Here is a 26,580-nt window from a genome sequence, read left to right on the forward strand (position 1 = left end):
TCAATACCTTGCTTAGTGATGTTGGTAGAATTCAGATATTTCCCTTAGACGCAACAAATTTCATTGAAATCGGTTCAGCGGTTGTCCAATGAGAACATTTCTGCCATTTTACACGTATTTGAATAGCCGGAATCGGAGCTGGCCCCGAGGCCCTGTTGATATTAGCGCTCTGTACAAGCAAAACCATGTACCACGATGTGAAATATGTGCACGGGGAAACCTGAGCGCGCGTCAGCTTTTCCTTTTCGAAAGAAGCGTTTCATGTCCCTTGTCCTTTACCTCTCTCCGCCGCTGCGCCGTGCTGAGCCACGCGAAGCGCGGAGAAAGCGAGCACCTTCGAGGAGAGGGCGCGCATCATCTGATCAGCTCACGCCACTGGCATCACGCCACCCCTTTGCTACCAACCAGCGTTCACTGCGGCTACGAGCATGGCTGCCATGGGAGCACGGAAACGGTTTTATTCTGTTTCCAACACTAAAACAACATTTAGCGGCATCAGGAGACTTCTATTGTGAAGACATGTTGTAACTAATAAGAATTTTATTATTTTGGGTATCGAACGCGAGTTGCAAGCAGCGTCGTCTGCTTCACGGTCTGGCCGTCTTCCGCTCGCCCACTACATGGCGGGGGAGGGGGCAAGTCGGTTCCGGCGTTGTTCGTCCAATCAGAAGGCCGAAAGCAATCCTCACGTGACGCCCGGCTTCCTCTCTCCTGTGCTGCCGGTCGGTCTATGGAACAGTGATCCTCTCTTTCTCTATCACCTAAACCAACGTTTACACGTCTCTGAAATTAGTGCTGTGGTAGCGCCTTCGAAGCTGTCACGTTGGATACCGTCTGCCACCTGAAATAACCCCCGGCAAGTGCTTCTTTCGTGGAGTTTCGTTTGAATGTGCTTGCCCGCCAGCAAGGCCCGCAGGGCTTGGCGACACAGTAAGCCCAACGAGTAGTAGATGTACAGGCACAGCCGGCGCTACTTGGCCTAATGTCGATTGTCACAGTTTTTCTAGTATGTCAGATTGCATAGGCCTCATACGCTTAATATGAATCTTTAGATTAACTCTTAGCTGTGGATGTATGTGCTGCGCACACTTGGCACGGTCCGCGACATCTGTGTTCGCATTCTGAGCTTTGAGCTGCCGCTTTGTAAGACAGCGGTGAATCATAATTTCACATAAACCACCTACACATGCATTATTACATCATCTGTATGACGTTGTTCCACCGATTTGCATTGCTTTGAAGTGTAAAAACATTAAATAGCCGTCCAACATGTCGGCTTTCTATCCTTGGCGACGTCGCACGGCCGTTTACCCCGAAGGATATATAGCCTGCAGCGTAGTGGCCGTGTGCAGTGCTCGTAGCTGTGCAGCAATGGAGATGTTGGCTTTCCTGCATAGCGCCTTGATCTTGTGAGGCAGCACGAACTGGCCGTGCGGGATCTTCCCGGTAGGTGCCACAGATGCTCGCGCTGCACTGAGCTGAGCTGATGAGCGGCGCTTATAATTAACACCGTGCCTTAGATACCTCCTGCGTACGTAGTTTGGAGCCTTTATTCAAATTTATCGGCTGTTGTGCGAGTATTTCACTAAGATAGATTTTTCCTATTAATATTCGCAGAAGCAAGTCATGTCGACAGTGACGGAGACCGTGACGCAGGAGCGGCCTGCCCCCAAGCAGCACAAGATGGAGATTGTATGGCGCAATGTGATCCTAATGGGAAGCCTGCACCTCATCTCCATCTACGGTTTCTACTTGATTTTTTTCGCCGTACAATGGAAGACCGTGCTCGCCGGTAAGGTTGGCTTCTGGTGGCTGACGGATGTTTCATTCATTCGCCGCAGCCGCCGCAAGCTTGCGCGTGCTGCAGCGCACCGCTGTCTGCGCAGCATCACGAGCCAGGCCACTTGCCTTTCCTTTTCTCTCTCTCTCTGTCCGTCACTCTAGCCTTCTCGCTTTTTCTCCTTTCTTGCTTCGAGCCCATGCAGTTGCAATTTCTGTGGAGACCGTGGCACTGTCATAAAACGTATATGAACCGCTAGTTTCTTTTTCGTTTTCCGTTTATTATTTTTGCTCAATTGAATGGCAGCTAGCAAGCAGGTATATAAAACGAGGTGGGGGGGGGGGGGGGGAGTCGAAAATGCTGTAGACCTTTCTTAATTGGTAGGACAGTTATGCAGTGTTCTTCAGATTATTCCTTATCACAAGTGCAGTGGTTGATCTTAATATGCCTGCTGCATTTGTCACTGGACTAGCTCGAAAATGTTCAAAACAAGTGATGATTCATTTTGGTAAAGTGAGCGATTACAACTGCAGATAAGTCATGTGTGGATACTCGTTCCTGATGTTCTGCATTTTGTCTGTCAGCGCTGAACATAAAAGCTGCTTGACGTGCATGAAGCAATTATGACAGTAGATCAGGCACTTAATGCAAGGATATCCTCGTCGCTATGACTTTTTATAACTATTCACCACTATGTGCCACATTTGATTGGAGGTGTCTAGCTACCTTGATAGTCATGCTAGTAGAAGCCCTGGAAATTTAATGGTCAGAAACCTGCCCTGATGCTAAATACAGGGATAGCTTGCTACTGCCAAGCAAGCAAGCAACAAACGTAGTAGCGTGATCCTGCGCTCTTCAATTTGTAATGCGTGCCTACTTCACACGCATTTTCTCGCTTCAAAGTCAACTTTTATTTTTATTTTTGTGAAACATTAGCAACTGCTGCCTGCTCGGCCGTTTAGTTTCTCTTTGTAGCAGATGGCTAAAAGTAACACATTAGTTATGTAATATGTGGGTAGCAACATGTTCGGGGTTTATGAACATTTATTCTTCTTATCTAGTAAAGCTATGTTAAATTCATTTTATGAGCAGCATAATTCAGTCGCACACCATTGATCAACGCACACCATTCAACGGAACTGGGTAGGGCATCAATTCGAAAAAATACTTATTTTCCTATTTCCTCTGAACTGAGTTATGACTGTGGTCTTTTCTATAATATTTTTTTTCCTGAGAAAATTTAACAGTCATATCACTTTTAATTGCATCCATCAAATGTACCAGTGTCTTGCTCATTGTAGTAGGTGAAAGTTGAAACAGAAATTTCACTGTTTTAAGATTTCTTAACATGCATTCAGTAATAGCAAACATGCTATCATTTTGTTTGTTGCCAAGCTGCATGAGGTTGAAGGATTATCTTTTTGAGCCATGCAGCCATTGTGTTTCAATTAACATGGATTTGGCTACAGACACTAAAATTGGTGGAGTTATAGGCCCATTTTAACTTATAAAGGCAAAATTTGCCAGCTATAATTTTCCCAAGGCATTTGGAATTTCTTCTTGGACACTTTCCTGGACACACCCTGATGTGGCCCTACAAGTAGCTTGATGCATGAGACCCCAATGTGAGATATAATGCTCATGGAAAGAGGGAAATTAAAAGCAGCTGCTCAATATATTCATGCCTCAATATTCTATAAGCAGTGAGTAATGCCATCAGAACCATAGAATAAAAGAAAGGAACATGGCTTGTCAGTGACATTCTGATACTTAGAAATGCCACACATGAGAGTGTTTCACTGTACAGTAGGAGTGCAGCAACCATGACATAGCATTGTCAAGCTTCGAGGTTGCAGATAAAATCATTGGTGGCAGCTCTAACGCGCCTTGCGTCTGCAGTGGTGTTTATCGCAGTCCTCATGCTGTCTTTAAGTATAAAAATCTGTTCAACAATAATGGCATCATCATATTCATATAAACACGGTACGCAGTGTTGTTGCTAGGCCACATTATTCAGTTTTATGCTTAGAGCTTAATGTAATGTGTTTCTATGTAGGACAAGGCGCATAACTTGTCTTTTCGCGCAGTTAGCGCATCACGACTGTGTCACAAGATGTCTAATGCACCTCATTTGGGAACTGGAAAGTTACTGACAATGCTTGATAGCTTTTAAAATAACAGCTTATTATGCCTTCGTGTGCTTTTTTTTTTCATTTACTCTTTACAAGCGGTATATATGGTGTGGTCTTCAGCAAAACCTTTGTCATTCAGAAAATCGTTAGTTTTTTGCACTTTATATGCATCGTGTGCTTAATGATGTGCTCACTTGATTTACTTTACCAGTGGCATGTTTTCTTTTTTGAGTGAACCTGGGGCACCTGCTGTATTTGCGAGAAATTTTTGTAATTAGCTATTTTACTTGTGCTTGTACCGTGTTACTGTAAATCAGTCTTGCTTGATTGAGTTCTGGCCTAGGAAGAGCTATGTGTCATAAGTAAAGTGCAGCTTCACCTTGAACTTTGCTCAATACTTTCCCAGAAAATATTTTTGAACTTTGTAACCATGTTTCCATGGGGAAAAAAATCTAAATGAATAAAGAAAAAGAAAACACAAAAGCTAGCTTATAATTAGTCATGTGTAGTTGTTGCCACAATCGTATGTTCGTGTTTTTTCTGCTATATCAACTTCTGGTGCTTTTTTTTTCTTTTTTGAAGATCAACTGGTTTAGCTTTTTATATAAGTCGCTAGCTAAAAAAAAGGCTTTGCATTATTATCCATGCAATGCAGCCTAACCCAGATATATTGAACCTGAAGGGGACCACAACAAAGTTCGATATATAGGTAATTCAATATATAAAATAAAAATGTTACGCAAAAAATTTCATGGGGACTGCTGTTCATTATACAAAATAATTTGTTATATGTGGGTTCCACTGTAGCTACACATTGGCTTGTTCATGAGGATCCTGTAAGAAGTATGGCCATTTAATGGTAATGTAGAGTATTGCTGAGTGCCTTTTCACATTGTGGTACTTATCATCAGTATCAGTGATCCATTCTCCGAAATTGGGGCTGTCGCCGTGCAAGTTATTGGCTCTAGGACATGGGGCATGTTTCCTGGCAAATGTTGTAGACAGGGACAGCAATAACTTTGTTTGCAGGAAGTGTTGTGCAACATGTTACATGGTTTGACATCACCCTAAATGTCATATCAATATCTGCTATCATTGTTCACTAAACCAATGAACAAGGCTAAAGCTGCTTGTTATGCATAGCATGTTGTGTTAGAGAGTGAGGATCCTGAAGTGAAAAAAGCCAGTCATATTGCATTAAAGTTTCTAACGAAGTGCACATGTGGCATAGCAAGATTGAAAAAAAGAAGGTGCAAAGGCATCAATTAATATTTTCTTTATTTTTGTGTGCAGCCAGAATGTCGATGTGTCGGTCAGTGGTGTGGTATATTGTGATGGTAGCATATCATTACGTGTCACAATTCTTTGATTGTGCCATAATCGGCAGATGTGCATTTCATTATGTTACGACATGTTTAAACAGGCAACAGAGTGTCTTATGTTTTGTGTACTACTTGTCCAGCCTATGTCCTCTACACGGTGTCTGGCATTGGAGTGACAGCTGGTTCCCACCGCCTGTGGTCTCACAAGTCATACAAAGCTAAATTGCCCTACCGAATCATGGTGATGATTTTCCAGACCATGGCATTTCAGGTGAGCGAGTAACATTTGTTCTCATGGCTGTACAGTAACTTGTTTGTGTGTACAATTTGATGTGTCAAGGGCGCTTGAAAAAAAAGTGCACATACTGTATACTAAAAAAAAAAATCTGCACATAGTTTTCTGCATTGTGAACTGAATTGTACATTAATTTATTTTTTATTTGTGTATTCAGGTACTCTCAAGGTCGTGAGGTATTACAGAGAGGACTGGTAGTGTGAACAAACATAGAAATATACATATATATATATGATGGTGGTAACTCCGTTAGACAGGATACCAGTAAGCTATCGCAGGAGACGAAAGATCTGATCAAGAAACGCCAGTGTATGAAAGCCTCTAACCCTGCAGCTAGAATAGAACTGGCAAAACTTTCGAAGTTAATCAACAAGCGTAAGACAGCTGACATAAGGAAGTATTATATGGATAGAATTGAACATGCTCATAGGAACAGAGGAAGCCTAAAAGCAGTGAAGAAGAAACTAGGGATTGGCAAGAATCAGATGTATGCATTAAGAGACAAAGCCGGCAATATCATTACTAATATGAATGAGATAGTTCAAGTGGCTGAGGAGTTCTATAGAGACTTATACAGTACGAGTGGCACCCACGAAGGTAGTTGAAGAGAGAATAGTCTAGAAGAATTCGAAATCCCACAGGTAGCGCCAGAAGAAGTAAAGAAAGCCTTAGGAGCTATGCAAAGGAGAAGGCAGCTGGGGAGGATCAGGTAACAGCAGATTTGTTGAAGGATGGTGCGCAGATTGTTCTAGCGAAACTGGCCACCCTGTATACGCAATGCCTCATGACTTCGAGCGTACCGGAATCTTGGAAAATCGCTAACATAATCCTAATCCATAAGAAAGGGGACGCCAAGGACTTGAAAAATTATAGACCGATCAGCTTACTGTCCGTTGCCTACAAAGTATTTACTAAGGTAATTGCAAATAGAATCAGGAACACCTTAGACTTCCGTCAACCAAAGGACCAGGCAGGATTCCGCAAAAGCTACGCAACAATAGACCATATTCACACTATCAATCAGGTGATAGAAAAATGTGCAGAATATAACCAACCTTTATATATAGCTTTCATTGATTACGAGAAAGCGTTTGATTCAGTCGAAACCTCAGCAGTCATGGAGGCATTGCAGAATCAGGGTGTAGACGAGCCGTATGTAAAAATACTGAGAGATATCTATAGCGGCTCCACAGCCACCGTAGTCCTCCATAAAGAAAGCAACAAAATCCCAATAAAGAAAGGCATCAGGCAGGGAGATACGATTTCTCCAATGCTATTCACAGTGTGTTTACAGGTGGTATTCAAAGACCTGGATTGGGAAGAATTGGGGATAAGAGTTAATGGAGAATACGTAACTAACTTGCAATTCGCTGATGATATTGCCTTGCTTAGTAACTCAGGGGACCAACTGCAATGCATGCTCACTGACCTGGAGAGGCAAAGCCGAAGGGTGGGTCTAAAGATTAATCTGCAGAAATCTTAAGTAATGTTTAACAGTCTCTGAAGAGAACAGCAGTTTACGATAGGCAGTGAGGCACTGGAAGTGGTAAGGGAATACATCTACTTAGGACAGGTAGTGACTGCAGATCCGGATCATGAGACTGAAATAATCAGAAGAATAAGAATGGGCTGGGGTGCGTTTGGCAGGCATTCTCAGATCATGAACAGCAGGTTGCCATTATCCCTCAAGAGAAAAGTTTATAACAGTCGGTGTCTTACCAGTACTCACGTATGGGGAAGAAACCTGGAGGCTTACGAAAAGGGTTCTACTTAAATTGAGGACGACGCAACGAGCTATGGAAAGAAGAATGATAGGTGTAACGTTAAGGGATAAGAAAAGAGCAGATTGGGTGAGGGAACAAATTCCAGTTAATGACATCTTAGTTGAAATCAAGAAAAAGAAATGGGCATGGGCAGGACACGTAATGAGGAGGGAAGATAACCGATGGTCATTAAGAGTTACGGACTGGTTTCTGGATTCCAAGGGAAGGGAAGCGTAGCAGAGGGAGGCAGAAAGTTAGGTGGGCAGACGAGATTAAGAAATTTGCAGGGACAACATGGCCACAATTAGTGCATGACCGGGATAGTTGGAGAAGTATGGGAGAGGTCTTTGCGCTGCAGTGGGCGTAACCAGGCTGATGATGATATATATATATATATATATATATATATATATATATATATATATATATATATATATATATATATATATATAAGGGCAGATACACTTGATTACAAATTTCTTCAGTTGCAGTTTTAAAGGGTGCGAGTGCTGCGAGGGAAACGACGGAGGTAGGCAGGTGATTCCAGTCGATACTGGTTTTTGGAACAAAGGTTCTGCAATAAAATTTAGTGTGGCAATTCGGCACCCCAACTTTGAGATGATGGTCAACGTGCCATGCTACATAATGAGGGGAGGTGAACAGAAGTTGTTTCAAGTTTTCAGTTAAGTAATCAGTTTGTGATAGACGCATAGTTGGGCTTGGCGGCGTCATGCGGAAAAGTCAGGTAGATCTAAAGTTTTTTTTCATCTGTGAAATACTAGGATGGCATGAATAGTTAGAGAATGAAGCATGCAGAACAATATTGAAGTGATTCTAGGGACGTGATTAGTGATCTAGTTGGGGGATACCAGACAGACAAGGCTTATTCTACCATGGATCGGACTAGGGTATTGTATAGTAGCAATTTTAAGGATACTAGGGCTTTGGAAAAGTTCCTGCGAAAGAAACCAATTATGCGATTGGCATTCGTAATAATGTATTTGACATGCACATTCCACGAAAGATCATTAGTGATGTGAATGCCCAGGTACTTGTACGAACTCACCGTAGTTAGAAGGGAACCATTAATAAGAATTGGGATTAGAATCGATAGCAAGCCATGTTATTCTCATTGATTTACACTCGTTAGTGTTCAGTTTCATTTGCCAAGTGTCGCACGAATGAGAAATGTTATTGAGATCAGATTGCAATATGCAGGCATCAGATAAGTTAGTAATTTGACTGTAAAGTGTGCAGTCATCAGCAAATTATCCTATATTAGAGAGAACTGATGTGGGGAGATCGTTGATGTAAATGAGAAAAAGAAGCGGCGTGAACACGGAACAATGAGGAACCCCTGACGCCACTGGACAATAATGGGAGTTATGTTCATTAGCTATCACATATTGTGTGCGATTGTGTAAAAAACACCCTATCCATTTAATAATGACATCAATATTAAGGATGTTAAGTTTGAGGAGCAGTAGTTTATAGGACACAGTGCCAAACGCTTTGGCAGTCTACAAAAATGCAATCTACATCTAGTGAGCAGTCTAAAGCTGCTAACAAGTCATTAGTAAATGCTATTAATTGTGCTTCACAAGAATGGTGGTTTCGAAAACCATGCTGCAAAGAAGAAAAAAAGCTGGTTAGTCTCTAGAAAAGTAACTAGATGCAATAAAGGTGCCAAAAAACGTGCACTCGCCAAGAATGAAATAAAAATAAAGAGAAAGAACCGACGTTTCGGGCCCCGTACGGGTCCCTTGATCACAATGAAGATGTAAGCATGGGCGCGCGGCTATTTATGGGTGAGGTGGCGCAGTGTTCGTGTGTATATCTCGGGAAGATTACCCCGCGTCCTGTTTATCGTGTGTCTAGTTGATTGTATGTGAAATGATTCTAAAAGCAAACGGGCAGATATGTGTTTTTCTTTTGCGATGATGGCTGCCGAGTCCCAGTCAATGATGTGTCCGGTTAGTTCGTGATGCTCCGCCAGGGCGTTCGCGGTTGTGTGGCCCTTGGCGACGTCATTCATGTGTTGTCTCAAGCGCCGTCTAAAATTTTTGCTCTCGCCGATATACGACACGTCACACTCCTTGCAGGGTATCTTGTAGATCACTCCCGGGTAGTCCGCGTGTTGCAAAGGGTCTTTTGCGCGTACCAGCTGTTGGCCAAGTTTTCGGGAAGGCACGTGGGCGATCTGAACTCCGTAGCCCTTAAAAATTCGTGCCAGGGCTTCGCTTGTTCCCACTGTGTAGGGTATCGCTGCGCGCTTCCCTGTTTCTTTCGCCGTTTCACGGCGTGGCTTCGCTGCTTTGCGCTCCTGCGTTCTGAGCAGTTGTCGAGGGTAGCCATTGCTCAGCAGGTCTCTTTTTACAACCTGTAGCTCTTGCCGACGTTTCGTGGGGCTAGAGCAGACGCGGAAGGCCCGGGAGAAAAGTGCTGCTGCGACGGATCGTTTTTGCCCAATTGGGTGCGCCGAGTCGAAGCTCAGGTACTTTCCGGTGTGCGTTGGTTTCCTGTAGACACTAGTCTTCAAGCCGCCTGAAGTTCTCTCTACGAGGACATCCAGGAAGGGAATTCGCCCATTGTTTTCCTCTTCAGCCGTGAACTGTATACTCGGCTTAAAGGAATTTAGGTGCTCGAGGAAATGTGCTGCGTGCCGGCGAGGGATAATGCAGAAGCAGTCGTCCACGTATCTTAGAAATAGCTTTGGCCGCGTTCCGAATGAAGATAAGGCGGCACTTTCCAGATCCTCTAGAGCAATGTTCGCGCAAACGACGGAAACAGAGGCTCCCATTGCTGTGCCGAATACTTGCTTGTAATACTGCTTGTTAAAGACGAAGTACGTATTCTCAAGGCAAAATTTTAGAAGGCGACAAATGTCGTGGGATTCCAATGGCGTGCGTTCAGGCAAAGAAGAGTCAGCCTCGAGAAGTTTCCTGCAGCACTCGACCGCGTACTCAATAGGCACACATGTAAACATTGACTTTACGTCAAAGGAGATCATGACTTCGTCATCGTCAATGCAAGTGCTACTTATTAGCTCAATAAAGTGAGCGGAGTCTTTGACGAAAGTGGGCGTGAGTCCTGCAAGCGGCCTAAGAATACGGTGCAGGTAGCCGGACAGTTCATACAGCGGAGAGCGTGTGTAGTCCACAATCGGTCGTACCGGGACGTCCGGCTTGTGAATTTTAGGCAGTCCGTAGAGCGCGGGAGCCGATCCATTGTGGCAGAGCAACCTGTAGTAGAGATTCTTTCTTTCGGGGGGGACAAACTTGAAAACTTCAGTAAGCAGCTTCTGGAGCTCCGATTCAACCTTCTTTGTTGGATCCTTAGCCAGTTTGGCATAGGTCGACGTGTCCACGAGCAGCCCATTTATCTTGTTGATGTAGTCCACATGGTCCAAAACCACAGTGGCATTTCCCTTGTCCGCAGGGAGGATGACTATGTTCTCGTTTTCTTGTAACCGTTTCAACGCGCTTGTTTCTGCTGCCGGCAGGGTCGTAGGATTTGTCCTCGCAACCTTCGAGACGACCCCAATTGCACGCGACCGAGCTTCGTCCCGTAGACTGGGCTCAACAAGTCGTACCGCTTGTTCCACGGCGCAAGTCAGCTGGCCGACATTTGGTCGTGTGCCGATGTTGTACTTAAGGCCGCGGCTGAGCAGAGCATGCTCTGCCGGGTCGAGCCTGTAAGAAGATAAGTTCCGAACACCTAGTGCGCCTGAACTATCGGCATTTCTTCGTAAAAGAAGGGAGAACTTGGAATCTTGGCACTCTGACCTTTTTTCCCGCGTGGCGGCAGCAGTGCTGTTGGCGTGAAGTAGAACATCGTGAAATTCGATGGGCAGCTGGTTTTCGAGCCGACGTTGGGCGAAGAAGATGTCGTTTTCCAGGCGCTTGATTGTTGCCTTTGTTTCGAGGATCGGCTCCCGCGCTCTACGGACTGCCTAAAATTCACAAGCCGGACGTCCCGGTACGACCGATTGTGGACTACACACGCTCTCCGCTGTATGAACTGTCCGGCTACCTGCACCGTATTCTTAGGCCGCTTGCAGGACTCACGCCCACTTTCGTCAAAGACTCCGCTCACTTTATTGAGCTAATAAGTAGCACTTGCATTGACGATGACGAAGTCATGATCTCCTTTGACGTAAAGTCAATGTTTACATGTGTGCCTATTGAGTACGCGGTCGAGTGCTGCAGGAAACTTCTCGAGGCTGACTCTTCTTTGCCTGAACGCACGCCATTGGAATCCCACGACATTTGTCGCCTTCTAAAATTTTGCCTTGAGAATACGTACTTCGTCTTTAACAAGCAGTATTACAAGCAAGTATTCGGCACAGCAATGGGAGCCTCTGTTTCCGTCGTTTGCGCGAACATTGCTCTAGAGGATCTGGAAAGTGCCGCCTTATCTTCATTCGGAACGCGGCCAAAGCTATTTCTAAGATACGTGGACGACTGCTTCTGCATTATCCCTCGCCGGCACGCAGCACATTTCCTCGAGCACCTAAATTCCTTTAAGCCGAGTATACAGTTCACGGCTGAAGAGGAAAACAATGGGCGAATTCCCTTCCTGGATGTCCTCGTAGAGAGAACTTCAGGCGGCTTGAAGACTAGTGTCTACAGGAAACCAACGCACACCGGAAAGTACCTGAGCTTCGACTCGGCGCACCCAATTGGGCAAAAACGATCCGTCGCAGCAGCACTTTTCTCCCGGGCCTTCCGCGTCTGCTCTAGCCCCACGAAACGTCGGCAAGAGCTACAGGTTGTAAAAAGAGACCTGCTGAGCAATGGCTACCCTCGACAACTGCTCAGAACGCAGGAGCGCAAAGCAGCGAAGCCACGCCGTGAAACGGCGAAAGAAACAGGGAAGCGCGCAGCGATACCCTACACAGTGGGAACAAGCGAAGCCCTGGCACGAATTTTTAAGGGCTACGGAGTTCAGATCGCCCACGTGCCTTCCCGAAAACTTGGCCAACAGCTGGTACGCGCAAAAGACCCTTTGCAACACGCGGACTACCCGGGAGTGATCTACAAGATACCCTGCAAGGAGTGTGACGTGTCGTATATCGGCGAGAGCAAAAATTTTAGACGGCGCTTGAGACAACACATGAATGACGTCGCCAAGGGCCACACAACCGCGAACGCCCTGGCGGAGCATCACGAACTAACCGGACACATCATTGACTGGGACTCGGCAGCCATCATCGCAAAAGAAAAACACATATCTGCCCGTTTGCTTTTAGAATCATTTCACATACAATCAACTAGACACACGATAAACAGGACGCGGGGTAATCTTCCCGAGATATACACACGAACACTGCGCCACCTCACCCATAAATAGCCGCGCGCCCATGCTTACATCTTCATTGTGATCAAGGGACCCGTACGGGGCCCGAAACGTCGGTTCTTTCTCTTTATTTTTATTTCATTCTTGGCGAGTGCACGTTTTTTGGCACCATTATGTTTCCTCGCCAGACGAGTTTTCGTCGAACACTTGACTAAGATGCAATAAATTATGTACTCTGTAAGTTTACAATGTATAGATGTTATAAATTGGGTCTGTAGTTCAGAGGCAAAAAAGACGTCACCCAACTTGTGTACCGGAATCACCTTCCAGTTGCCCCCTAGCATGTTCATCTGTAATGACTTAGTGAAGATAGAGGGCAATATATTAGAAGAGTATGTTTCAGTGTTTTTTAAGAAATTTGTAGTTAATATCACCAACACCAGCGGATGACGACACTTTTGCATGACGGATAAGATTTCATGTCCCGACCCAGTCAACAGTAATACATTCCATTTGAAGAAAAACTGGAGCATTAAACAATGGAACAGTAGATAATACATCATGATTAAAGGACAAAGAAAAAAATGTTGTTTAGAAGATCACAGCACATGTTTTGGCACAAAAGATCTGCTATCAGATTTCAGCCATTTGTCAACCACTTTGCGCACGCTTGCGACACTCCAGAATTTGCAAGGGTTAGTAGTCAGCAAGTTGGGTAAAGTCCTGTGAAAAAACTTGTGTTTGGCATCTCAAAGGGCTTTTTTATACTCTGAGATTATAGTAAGATAAACAGACCACCTGTGCAGATTGAGACCGGCTTTACAACTGTGAAAAACATGTTTTTTCTTGTTTAAAAGCCGCTTTAAAGATGCATTGGACAACGGCGATTTCTTTGCACTGGGTATTCTACGAAGGGTATATATATTTGTTTGTAAGTTCCGATACCGCATATTTAAATAATAACCAGTTTTTCTCAACAGTTGTTTCCCAGAACCTTGGGAAATGGGCATCTGAAAAGATTTGAAGCTCAATGTTAATGGTTAGGAAGTCCGCTCTGTTGAAGTTACGAAGAAATTTATACTGTTTGGAGGGGCGGGGTGAACACGTTGGCATAGTGAAATGTATCACTGAATGGTCACTTAACCCTGGTAAAACCGCTAAAGACAAGATGGCATGTGGAGACGTGGTTAGTACTAGATTAAGTATATTTGCTTTTTGCTGATAATGAATTAACATGAGTGGGTTTGTTAACCATTTGGGTAAGATTAAATGTGGCACACAAATCAACAAAAAGAGAACACTGTGAAAAATTTGTAGTGGTTGTATGAAAAGAGCTGGACCACAAAATTCCAGGAAAATTAAGATCACCGAGAAGGAACAGTGTTGCATTTGGAAATCAGACACAAATTTTTTTAGGCAGTCATGCAAGTCATCGCAAAAAGTAGTAGAATAATTTGGTGGTCGATAACAAGTACAAAAAATCATATCTTTGTGATTGAGGCAAATACACGTACAAATCAATTCAATGGGTGATTGCACGGGGATTTTCTAAGAATCTAAATAATGAGGTACTGCTATCAAAATAATGCCACCAGAACGATCACAACAGTCGTGCCTCTAAACTCTATAATCATTTGCACAAGTAAAGAGCTCGCAGCTGTTGATCTTGGCAGATAGCCATGTTGCAATCAAGGCGACAACATCAATGCAGGAGGTGTCAATGAGTGAGCAAAGGGCATCACATTTTTTTATGATACTTCTTGTATTTGTAAAAAGAAAAGTCACAGCTACGTTTCGCCTCAGTGGCCGTGGGTTGCTGGGCATACCTAGAAGCTTGGGCTGAAGTAAAGGAGGCACAAGGCCCACCACTTACAGCCGGGGTATTCTGTGTTTCATTTTCACAAATCCTGTCTGTGAGTGAACAGTACACGTATCATTGTTTGTTTATGTAGAGCTTATTGTATTTTACAGCAAATTTCTGTTAGCTTCTCTTACCGAAATCAGTTAGTCTGCTGCGTGAACGCCTACTAGCTTTACACAAGTCCTTGTGCACAGTAATTCGGTTCCTCTTGAGTTTAGATTTCTGAGAAAATACTGAATCTTTAAGCTTGAAAGAAGGAAATTGTACGATAAGCGGGTGGTTTTGGTTTGAAAGATAAGTGCCTAAATGATGTGCATGTGCTATAGCTTCTAGCGGAAGTTGCAATGCAGAATTTTCCTGCAGAACTTTGCGCAGTATTTCCTCTGATCTCACTCATGTTTCATTCGGATTGTCAGCTATACTGTAGAAAACCTAGTTACTTCTATGTGACTGATTTTCATAGTTGTCTAAACATGACTGGAAGGTGGCATTTTGCCTTTGGGTGTCTGAAACGGCATAGTGTATGTTAGCATTGTCACGAAGTTGCTCTATTGCGCTTACTTTATACACTACAGCTGACAGTCTAACACTCAGATCGGTAACATGGTCTTCTAGAATCTTCTGGTTAGCTTTGACCTCGTTAAGCGAGGCCATCATTTCGGCGTGACTAGATTTCATAGTGTTAGTGGGAGTGGCTATTACAGCTATTACACCTCCGTTGTGATTAGGGTCTAATTTAGGAGGCCCAGGATTAAGTTCGATGTCACTGGAACAAATTAGCAACTTCGCTACAGAAAAGCAGTCAGCAGCAATCGTGAACAAAGCTTGGGTATGGTACGAGCAGCAAACATCGATTGCTGGTTCGTTTAGAATAAAGACAACATGAACCAACCTGTACAAAGAGGCAAATTGGATTAAGCGACCTCATTGCTGCTGCCGCTCGACCACGCCCACGTAAGTGCATATCAGATGGCGCGCTGCCTTTATTCCATAGGCACGGCGCAGTCTGTGTCGATGCGGTTGTCCCGAAAGAACGGAGTTTCGTTGTGGTTGGCCCATCAGAATGCCAAGCCAGATTCGGGAGGGAGGGAAGCGCCGGTGGTAGTGAAAGGTTTGAACATGCTCCTGGTTGTAACCACAGGGGGTATTCTGGCACCACCGATGGTGTAGGTCATGCGCCACAGGCATACAGCATCTGTACGAAAAAGCAAATTAGATTGAGCGACCTCATCGCTGCTGCTGCTCGACCATGCCCAGTCTGCTGCTGAGAATTAGAAGAGTCCCCTGTTGTGCCCCTAGTTAAGCAGGCATATGGCATTTCTGTGTTTTCCTTGATTAACTCACTGATCAGCATGCAGTCTCTTGTCAGTGCAACAGAACATGTAGTCGTTGCAGGGTCAACAGCGTCGGCACTGCAGTAATTTAGTTTGTTTTAGGCATAAACTAACAATCTACAGTACAATGGACTGGCAAGTTCCAGCATGTAACTAAATGCACATGCAAATGAGGACCACACTGCCCACTAATTTCTACAAATTGCTGAACTTCTCCCAGAAACAGTGTCATGTGAAAACAGTGTTCGTCACCCAAGTAGTGGATGGTAGAACTATGGCATGTTTTTGTTCTACACTTGTTTAGCAGTGTCTTTGTACTTTGCGTCACCCTTATATGGCGTAAATCAGTAACTTTAGATTAAAAAGTGCAAGTCTAATGGTCTATTATGGGTCCCTGTGACATCAGAATACTGCAGATTACTCATCATTTTCCTCCTTAACAAATAGCAAGTACTATAAGCTCAAATAAAAAAATAAGCTCAAATGTTTGTTTGGCTTTATTTTATGACTTTGCTCTGTAATTGAAGACATTTAAATCAGAAAAACACATGAATGACAAAATACATGTATTGCACTTCTGGACTTGTAATTGAATTGTAATATGAGTTATAATGATTTTTTGTAACATATGCAAATCAGTGCATTTTAGCTAGCACTAAGTCCTGTGACAGCTAAGAATTCAGGGCAATCTCTGTCCATAAAACCACACTCGGGGATGGAAGTGCTGTACCAATCGTGCCACCTTGTGCCAATCTGTGCAAAAACGCTAATATCGAATGAAATCGCTAAATTTTGTAGGATGTGTGTGTTGTGTGGCAACCACACAGCTATGTATTAGCTAGCGCTGAGCCCTGAAATCCAAGCCTAAGCAATCAGTTTCGTCATCAGAGTTTTTGGAGTGTAGATGTGTTTGGTGGAGCATTGTAACTTGGCCGCAGGAAAATCAAAATTATATTGTGTTGTACTGTGCATTACGAATGTTTTATATAAGTCTAATGCATTTGCATAATGTGCAGACCAGCTAAAGATGATTTGATCTGGTGCTCAATTTGTGGGACAGTTGGGAAAGAAAACTGTGCTTTCATCTGAATGAATAAATCAGTCTGTTCACTGTGTAGCTCGGCAGTTAAAACATGTTAGGGCTCACCTGTGCACCCTATTGGTAAATCTGTGCCATGTAATGGCAAGCACTCATGCATGTAACGTTTAAAATATAATTCGCATGTGCACCACGTCCAGTTAACGGTATGGTAATGCGGCATGCTGACAAATGACCTGCTTGCTTTTGTTAGAAATATCCTATGGCAACTGTAATCATCGCTGAAGTTTGGACTCGAGGTATTCTGTTTGCTGCACAACACCGCACAAGATAAGACTTTTGCCACTGCAAAGTGCAAGCTGAGGACGTAAAGTTATGGCTGTAGTCAATCTCGGTGGTCAAATGGCAGTCGTAAAAGGTCGGAGACTGCGCGAACGTCAGAAATTGCATTCACAATAATGATGATAACGATGCCAATTGTGCAAATGGAATCTGAAAATTTTAATAAGCCTTGATTCGGCGTTCAAAATATCGGTTGCTGTTTTACATAAGCCCAAATAACCAAGCTTGTGCAAAATATTGGTCGACAACGTTGATCTGAGAGCCAGTGAACAATTTTTTCACTTGATTTTTAAGAGGAAAAAAAAAAGCTTTTTGCTCGGCAAGCAGTGTGTAACATTGGCAAACAAGCAATGACCAGGGATATAATTTCACATTTATTCTGCGGTATTCTGCTCTCCCACTGGAATGAACTTTATTTTATAAAGATGAGCCAGCGGTGGAATCATCCGACGTTGGCGGCAACCCTAGTCCAGGATCTCGTGGGCCTAGCCTTGTGTACATTCATTTGTGCTGGGAGGCCCATCTGAATGTTGACAAGACTTGAAAAATAACAGAAGGCATTACGTGAATGGCATTCACTGTATATTGATGGGTGTTGTTCATGGTGGTTAATGTGAGTATTGTTCATTGTACCCCAGCACGATTAATTAGCTAACTTTATAACTTCCCCAACCAATGAGATGTCAATGAAAGAGTTGTGGAGTACGTTAACAGAACAGCCGATAGCAGTATTTAAAGCAAGCTAGGATTTATACGGACATTTGTTCTAGTCCCGTGACATTTCTGCATGCCATAGATTGCATCAATCTCAACGCAAACGTTGTCATATACGGGCAATGAGAACGACCGACCGAGCACTGTTGTCGATGCGTCACACACTTCGGGCACGTATCTTCGGTCATTATCAAACGCAAAGTAGCGCGGTCTTGTAATAGTTCGGAAAGCGATAATTAATAACGCATATAATTAATCGAATGCTGGAAACTGGAATGTTCCCCTCCGATCTTAAGCTTGCAGGCACATGCCCAATACACAAGTGTGGGGCCCTTAGTGCCGTATGCAATTACAGGCCAATCTCGGTGCTGCCCGTGCTATCCAAAGTCTTTGAAAATGTTATTAACACGTGTCTCGTGAATTTTATAACTAAGCACCACATAATAAATGACGCACAGTACGGTTTTCAGAAAAATAAAACAACTGAACTAGCATTATTATGTGTTAAAGATAAAATAATGAATGACATTGAAAATAAGCTTTATACCGTTGGTCTCGTCATTGATCTTATGAAAGCATTTGATTGTGTTAACCATGAGATTTTATTAGTTAAACTTCACAATTACGGCATTCATGGCATTGCCTTAGATCTTTTAAAAAATTATCTTTCCCACAGAAAACAGTGTATAAAAATTGGTGATGTTATTTCCTCAACTACTACAGTAAAACAAGGAGTACCTCAGGGGTCGATTCTAGGGCCCTTGTTATTTATACTTTACATAAATGATACATTTGATATCCCTAACTCCCCAAAGTTAGTCATTTACGCAGATGAAACCAATATATTTTTTTCTGTGTGTACACTTAATGACTTTCAGAACACGATTAACGACTACCTAATTGAGCTTGAAAGTTGGCTTCATGCAAATAAATTAGCACTGAACCTAAAAAAACTAACTACGTCTTATTCAAACTTACTAACAAAACATGTGACAGTGAACTCACGCTGGACACCGTCATAGCCTGCGTAAAATGTCAGAAATTTCTAGGTGTGTGGTTTGAAGTATGCTGTGAAATACACACCTAAACAAACTAACCTCAGAACTAAGCTGAACAGTTGGTTTATTATTCAAATTATTAGATCTAATTCCTCTGCAGCTAAAGAAAGCGATATATTATGCCCACTTCTACTCACATTTATCCTACTGCACACTAGTTTGGGGTACTACAATGACTACGAATTATAACAAACTGGAGGTATTGCAGAAGAAAGTGCTGAGGATTCTTGAGAATTACCATGGTGAACCTAAAGATCTACCAACTAATCCTTTGTTTATTAAACACAATTTGCTCAATGCAAGTACATTATATGACTACAAACTCCTGCTGCACATACGTAAACATAACCTGTTACATTCGGCACACACGTCAGCTCGTTATGCACTGCGTAACGAACAGATAACAACACCACGAACACTTACAAATTTCGGAAGGGCTGTCCTCGCTTATGAAATACCCACCGCACTAATAAATTGTGTGAATTCACAAATAAATTTCAGCATGAAACAATAACTTTAAGTCTCAAATAAGACGTTTTTTGTTGAATGAGTGAAGAACCCTTTAACGCAAGTGCGTATTCATTTTTTCATGTTTCTATGTTTTCATTGTATGTTCGTAGTTGCCATATCTGTATTTGATTTTATCTTTCATCATATATTATTTTCACTATTTCTAAATGCCCTGTGATGTAAAGCCTTTCAAATTGTGCTTTTGTAAATGTATCGCTTTGCCTGCTGTCTGTATGGTCCCCAGGTCCCCTCAAGTTGTCTGACAACTTTTTGCCTGGAGGACTCCCAACATTGTGTTGGAAATAAACTGTACTGGACTGAACCGTTGCAAGACCGTGCCCCTAGTTCGCACATGAGTAATATAAACATTGTACTTGATGAAGACATTTATGTCTGACAGCGCTGATATCACTGGTGCAGTGATGCATTGTCACATTAATTTTTAAAAATTTTGTGGGCTTCTTTTTTTTTTCTTTCACTTTTGTCAGAAACAGGGACCACAAATTACCTAGATTGCTTTGAACACTTCATTGGTCATTTCTCAACGTCCTCCACAAACTTTGCATTGGCAACTTATCCAATAAGTAAGTTAATAAACGTTAGCTAATTAAACTTAAATATTAGTTGCTTGTGCACAACGAAAAAAACTATTGACTAGCATTAACAGACGCCTATCAACATACAGTGGATGCTGTTCCCGTAAAGCCCTCAGTTACTTTTCCTTGGTTACGTTTAGTCGGGCACTTCTGGTATGTAACTTCATTAATTGTGGTTTCTGAGAAACCCATCTGGGTTTCGTTTTTCGGGCAGATGGCAATTTTTCCATCTCATGAACTCTCCTCCACCTTGCGGGCTTCCACAGAACTGATGTGCCGCAACTTAATAGTGTTTTGCAAAGTCAAATAAAGAACACCTTTTCTTGATCCGCCTTTATTTCACTCATCTTGAGCTTTACCAAGCTGTTCCTAAAGCATATCTTCTGCTCCAAACTTGCTACAATGTGCCAAATTCGCTCCTGCTAGAGCTGCTCCAAAACTCCCTTGGCTGCTTCCATATCTGTCCACTGCACAAGCCCCCTGTGCATCAGTGTTTCAAAACATAGTTCTTGAGAGAGACTGATAAATTTAAGGTAATTTCCACCATAACATCACATAAATTTGCTAACCTAATTGACTGGCACATTTATGCACTTTTTCCAAGTTGAACAATCATGTAAAATCGACTTCTGTTAATTTGACCCTGACCACACCGACAAAATTGATTGAATTATCCGGCTGGTCGAACAAAAAAAATGCATAAAAAAATCTAAAACACGCAGCCAATTAAATTGGCAGTATTTGCCAGTCTAACACGCCCCCATAATCAAATGCGTGCCAGATTTCTGTGTATCTAAAGTAGAAAATTAATGTAGAAATGCACTAAAGCTCCTAAAGAAAGTAGAAATCTAATGTGCACCTGATTCTATAGCAAAAAAAATTTTGTTGCACAATGGCTGCTGATTTCTTAAAATCAGCTTTGCCGCAGTACATTTGTGTGATGTGATAGAGCATACAAACGCTGCAAAAGCGGTTTTGTATCCGATTGCACCACGCAGTCAATTTTCGTCTATATTTTCTTGAAGAAAAAAAATCTCATGAGAATCGGGTAAATACCGTAATCGAACATTGTGAGCTACGATTATTGCTTGAAAATCTTTCTAGTGGTGGCTGAAAATAGGCATTTTTGATGGGCGATTGACGTGTTCAGCATATTCACTGTCCCCTAAGCTCCGCTGCGACAGACTGCCACTAAAGGATTCGCTATTGGGGTCACCATAGGGGCCAGGTGTGTGCATTCTGACTGGCCAAGTTTGAATTATCTGGCAAAGGACAATTTTAGGATAGAAATAACTAAAGTTTACGCCTGTAGAAATGCATGGGGGCCGGCTGGGACCTTGGGTTGGGACTGAATTAATGGAAGTCTTCTATATTTGCCACTGTATTCTTAGAGTGTCACCAACTAAAGGTGATGCACGCTACTCGTTAGCTCATCCATACGAGCGATGTTGTGCAGAACCAGTAAGGAACTGCTGCCAAAGGGTTAGATTGATGTAGAAATGTGCTGAAGTTGACTTGTCTTTGTGGCTTCTTTCAGAATGATATATTTGACTGGGCTAGAGATCATAGGATGCACCACAAGTACTCTGAGACAACCGCTGACCCACATGATGCGACACGAGGCTTCTTCTTCTCACACGTTGGCTGGCTTCTTGTGCGCAAGCATCCAGATGTACGTAACAAGGGCAAGAACATTGACATGAGTGATCTGCTGGCTGACCCAGTTGTCCGCTTTCAAAGAAGGTATGTGTCACTGTTTGGCAACTTTATCTGTCATATTGAGGATACCTTGTAACAGTAGTATGGCAGCTAACAATGGCATGGCACAGTGTGCATTTTGAAGCTGAATAAAAACTTTAAAAATAAGGTCGTTTATGTGGCCAGTGCATATGCATGAAGTAAACATGTTGCCAGAATATGAAGATACCTTAAAGTATTCTAAATGTATTTTCATTACAAACCAAGCTGCATGTTCTTTGTTTTACAGGTACTACTTGCCCCTGATGGTGTCCCTTTGCTTCATCCTTCCGGCTGTGTTGCCATGGTGGCTGTGGGGGGAGACTCTGTGGAACTCGTTTCTGGTCTGCTCTTTGACTCGCTACTGCTTCACACTCAACATGACGTGGCTGGTGAACAGCGCCGCACACATCTGGGGAAACAGACCATATGACCGGCATATTAGCCCACGGCAGAACCTGGTGACTATTGTTGGGGCTCATGGTGAAGGCTTCCATAACTATCATCACACATTTCCCTATGACTACCGCACCAGCGAGCTGGGCTGCCGTATCAACACAACCACATGGTTCATTGACTTTTTTGCCTGGCTTGGTCAGGTGTACGATCGCAAAGAGGTGCCCACGAATGTTGTGGAGCGGCGTATGGAGCGTACTGGTGATGGTTCCCGAGGCCTGACAGCAGGCACGCGCAGCTGGTGACTGTGTGGCTGCGTCAACCACCTGTCTCTTCTGCCTCCTCTGTTCCTCTATTATGGGGGTGTGATCTGACAAGTCAACCACCTCGGCCCTTTCTGTCATTTGGGACTTGTTATTTATAGTTGATGTCACACTGTGAAGTAATGTCACTTGGTTTATGCAGACTCGCTATTTATCAGGAAGTGTAGGTGAATGCTTCCATTGTTAGTGTGTTGGCAACCATCTTTTTTTGGCTGTTCATTGTCTCCTGCTGGACATCGCCTCGTCAGACCCGGTGATATTTTGATCAACACTGTATCCTTGCATGTGAAAGCACAACTAGGCTAGGTTGAGTGAAATAAAACCCTCATTAGAGTCTCCTGTGAGATAGTTGTTCAGTGGTCTTTTATTCCTATTATGCTCACTAGGCTTGAATTTTGCAAGCTACCTTTAGAGCCTATTGAAAGAGCTGTTGAGTGGTTTGCTTTAGTTTTCCTACTATGCTGACTAAATTTGAGTCCACAGAGGTTAGTTGCACAAGGTTGAAAAGAAAGGTTCCTGTCAAAGCCATTGTAAATTGGTGCGAAACCTTTATCATATGCCTCACATGTGTTGTATGTTAAATTTACTGCTGTAGGCTGATAGGCTGAACACACTCAAAAACATGAAACAGAAACACATGCCATCTGTGAGTCTAAAGCATAGACATGGATACAGTGAAAAAAGAAATTTGTGTTCCCATTTAAGTGAGCGCTTAATAGACGCACGTAAAACTCTGGGAACCAAATTTCTGCTACACAATTATTTCTGACTAGACCTAAACTCCCAGGGTTTTGGTTATTGCACAGTGGGCTGGTTCAAAATTGTTCATTGCATTAGAGATCATTAGCTTCCTTTGTTTACACAGTGGCCATCATATATGATATAATAAAAAATAGATGTTTCCCTATTCTGTGATAGTTTTACCATATTGTTTGAGTTAATGTTGTGTGCACTTTGACTAGCACATGTTTGACTTTGCTGTGGCTAGCAAGTAACAACTTGTTAGCATGCATTTAAGGGAAGGCATTACAGTAGTTGTTAAATCAAGGTGTTCAACAATGCCAGCTTACCCTAGTCGTGTACCTCAGTGCTTTAATGAAAACTTAAGTACAACAAAGGGTGCATTATAGCTATGAAGAATGAAACAAGAAACCATAACAAAAACAATGGCAAGAGAACGGCAGGAATGACATGTAAATTGAGAAAGTTTAACTATATCACGCACTCATCCATGAAATGATTTAAGCTATGTGACCGCAGCATGGTTATATGTCCTGACACAGCAGCGAGTGTGCAAGCTCACTGCAATGAATGCACTGCATTTACTTTTGGCACAAGAAAATCGTCCACTAGCAGAACTAACCAAGCTTGTGAAGAAGATTGAAGCACAAATTCAGCAAGCAATTGTCATTGTGTGCAACAAGTCTTGTATAAATGTTCCTCTTTCGAAATGTTGTCTGTTGTTATTTTTCACTGTACGCTGTCGGGGAATTTAGCAGCATTTTACCATTTCCTGGGACATTTTTGCAGTAGGTTTGGAACAAAGATGCTAGGGTGTTGTACACCCAGTCGGGAATTCGTCAAATTTCTGCTTTATATATGTAATAAGAACAAGCGGGGGGGGAGGGGGGGAGGAAGGTAAGATAAAAATTTCTTTTCATTTATAGCTAGGGCTCTGTGTTTTTGGAGTTAATTTTTCTTGAAATTAGAAGGGTGTTTTTTTTGTTAATTTATTTTTTGGCAGAAATTCGGCGTTTATCGGAGTTTATTTCTCATAAATCCCCAATTCTCTGAAATTCAGAATTTAATTTTGGATTATTCTCAGTACTCCAAAATCTTAGATGAAATGATATCTGAACACAAAAACATAAGAACCCAGGAAGCGTATTTTAGTTGTCTGGAAGGTTTAAACGCACAAACACATACACACGATCACAAATACCTAAATACAAAATAACTATGTGAGCATTACAACCTTAAGGCTTGTTGTAATAGACACGAGCATACTTTACAAGGTTGCTGTCACTGATGGAAGCGTGCTCCTTTTGATTGATTCTCAGCTTTGAAAATGCCCTTTCAACGTTTGCGCTAGAAGCAGGGAAAGCCAGAAGACTCGGCATGCAGTGAGGAAACACTGGACAGTGTGAAGTCTTCAAAACGACAGGGGTTCAACAATGTTGCCGATTTCATAGCTCTGATAGTTTGCAAAATCACTCTTCAGCTTACTCGTGTCGAAACACTAACTTAAAAATCGGCACATAGGTTTCAAATGCGCAGGGTAGCTAAAGCTTCACATTTGGATTCACAGTTTGAACACTACCAAAACGATTCACTGATGTACTGGAGTGCATTGCAAAGATTCCTCTCGACTGTCTCCACTTTTCAGCGACAGCAGCGTAGTATCCATGAAGGTCTGCGGCAGTCATTGAGTGGTCATTCTCGTCAAGGAGATCCAACAAACTTGTGAATGTGAAGACCTCAGGTGGGTCACGCCATTAACCGAGGAGCGCGTGCAAACTCCCAGTATGGAGTAAACCTGGTGTACCAGGGTACCCTGTGCCTCAAATTCCTTAACGATTAAGAGCACAGCACATGAATTCATCTTAAGAAACCTCAGCTTAATCAGCAAGTCGTGCACAACTTCAGGCGATGAAACAAAAGTGTTCAGCTTCTCACACTTATTTCCCTTGGCATCATTGCTTCTCAAGAAAGACAAAATGGCATGCCGAAGGTACAGAACATCTTCTAGGGCTTCATAAAGATAAGAGCCACCTAGAGGGACATTCAGTCTTCAGCGACTTCATGGTCATGCCCATGGCCACGCACACAAGACCAACCTTACAACGCAGCTCCCGCAACGACTTCAACAGGGCAGGAAAGTGCACAACAAGATTGTGAACTACCTTAAATGAGCTCGTCTTAATTCCATCCTCCAGAGTGTCGTTAATTAGGTGGCACGTATCTTTGAAGTGAAGTGCCTTGAAATTGGGGCTGGAGAGTTGAGTCGTGAAGGTTCTGCATGTAGGAAGCTGAATTGGAGCACAACACAGTTTCCGGACAGGCCGCCATTGGAATCTGAATCTGGCAACGTTTAATGCTGAAACGTTATCTAGTGAAGCGAGTCTAGCAGTGCTATTGGAGGAATTAGAGGGCAGTAAATGGGATATAATAGGGCTCAGTGAAGTCGGGAGGACAAAAGAAGCATATACAGTGCTAAACAGCAGGCATGTCCTGTGCTACCAGGGCTTAGTGGAGAGACGAGAGCTAGGAGTCTGATTCCTGATCAATAGGGATATAGCAGGTAACATAGAGGAATTCTATAGCATTAACGAGAGGGTGGCAGGTCTTGTGAACCTTAATAAGAGGTACAAATTGAAGGTCGTACAGGTCTACGCCCCTGCATCCAGTCATGATGACCAGGAAGTCGAAAGCTTCTATGAAGACGTGGAATCGGCGATGGGTAAAGTCAAAACAAAATACACTATACTGATGGGCGACTTCAATGCCAGGGTAGGCAAGAAGCAGGCTGGAGACAAGTCGTTGGGGGAATATGGCATAGGCCCTAGGAATAGCAGAGGAGAGTTATTAGTAGAGTTTGCAGAACAGAATAATATGCGGATAATGAATACCTTCTTCCGCAAGTAGGATAGCCGAAAGTGGACATGGAGGAGCCCGAATGACGAGACTAGAAATAGACTTTATACTCTGCGTTAACCCTGGCATCGTACAAGATGTGGACGTGCTTGGCATAGTATGCTGCAGTGACCATAGCAGGGTAAGAACTCGAATTAGCATAGACTTGAGGAGGGAACGGAAGAAACAGGTACATAAGCCGATCAATGAGTTAGCGGTAAGAGGGAAAATAGAGGAATTCTGGATCAAGCTACAGAACGGGTATTTGGCTTTAACTCGGGAAGAGGACCTTATTTTTGAAGATATGAACGACAATCTTATGGGCATCATTAAGGAGTATGCAATAGAAGTCGGCGGTAACTCCGTTAGACAGGATGCCAGTAAGCTATCGCAGGAGACGAAAGATCTGATCAAGAAGCACGAATGTATGAAAACCTCTAACCCTAC

General features: G+C 43.0%; 1 protein-coding gene across 2 annotated transcripts; it reads left to right on the plus strand.

The window, feature by feature from the left end:
* Positions 1–696: 696 nt before the first annotated feature.
* On the plus strand, positions 697–22,844 carry LOC135897735 (stearoyl-CoA desaturase 5-like). 2 transcript variants are annotated; one of them, XM_065426450.1, is made up of 5 exons: positions 697–856; positions 1,618–1,792; positions 5,375–5,505; positions 21,582–21,787; positions 22,032–22,844. In XM_065426450.1, the coding sequence occupies exons 2-5, from the start codon at positions 1,627–1,629 to the stop codon at positions 22,480–22,482; spliced, it is 954 nt and encodes a 317-aa protein (XP_065282522.1). In that variant the 5' UTR covers positions 697–856; positions 1,618–1,626; the 3' UTR covers positions 22,483–22,844. The 2 variants fall into 2 exon arrangements, with proteins under 2 accessions (XP_065282522.1, XP_065282523.1); XM_065426451.2 differs by lacking the exon at positions 697–856 and adding an exon at positions 908–930.
* The last annotated feature ends 3,736 nt before the right edge of the window (positions 22,845–26,580 follow it).

This window comes from Dermacentor albipictus, chromosome 1 (genome assembly GCF_038994185.2).
Source record: "Dermacentor albipictus isolate Rhodes 1998 colony chromosome 1, USDA_Dalb.pri_finalv2, whole genome shotgun sequence".
Classification (NCBI taxonomy): Eukaryota; Metazoa; Arthropoda; class Arachnida; order Ixodida; family Ixodidae; genus Dermacentor; species Dermacentor albipictus.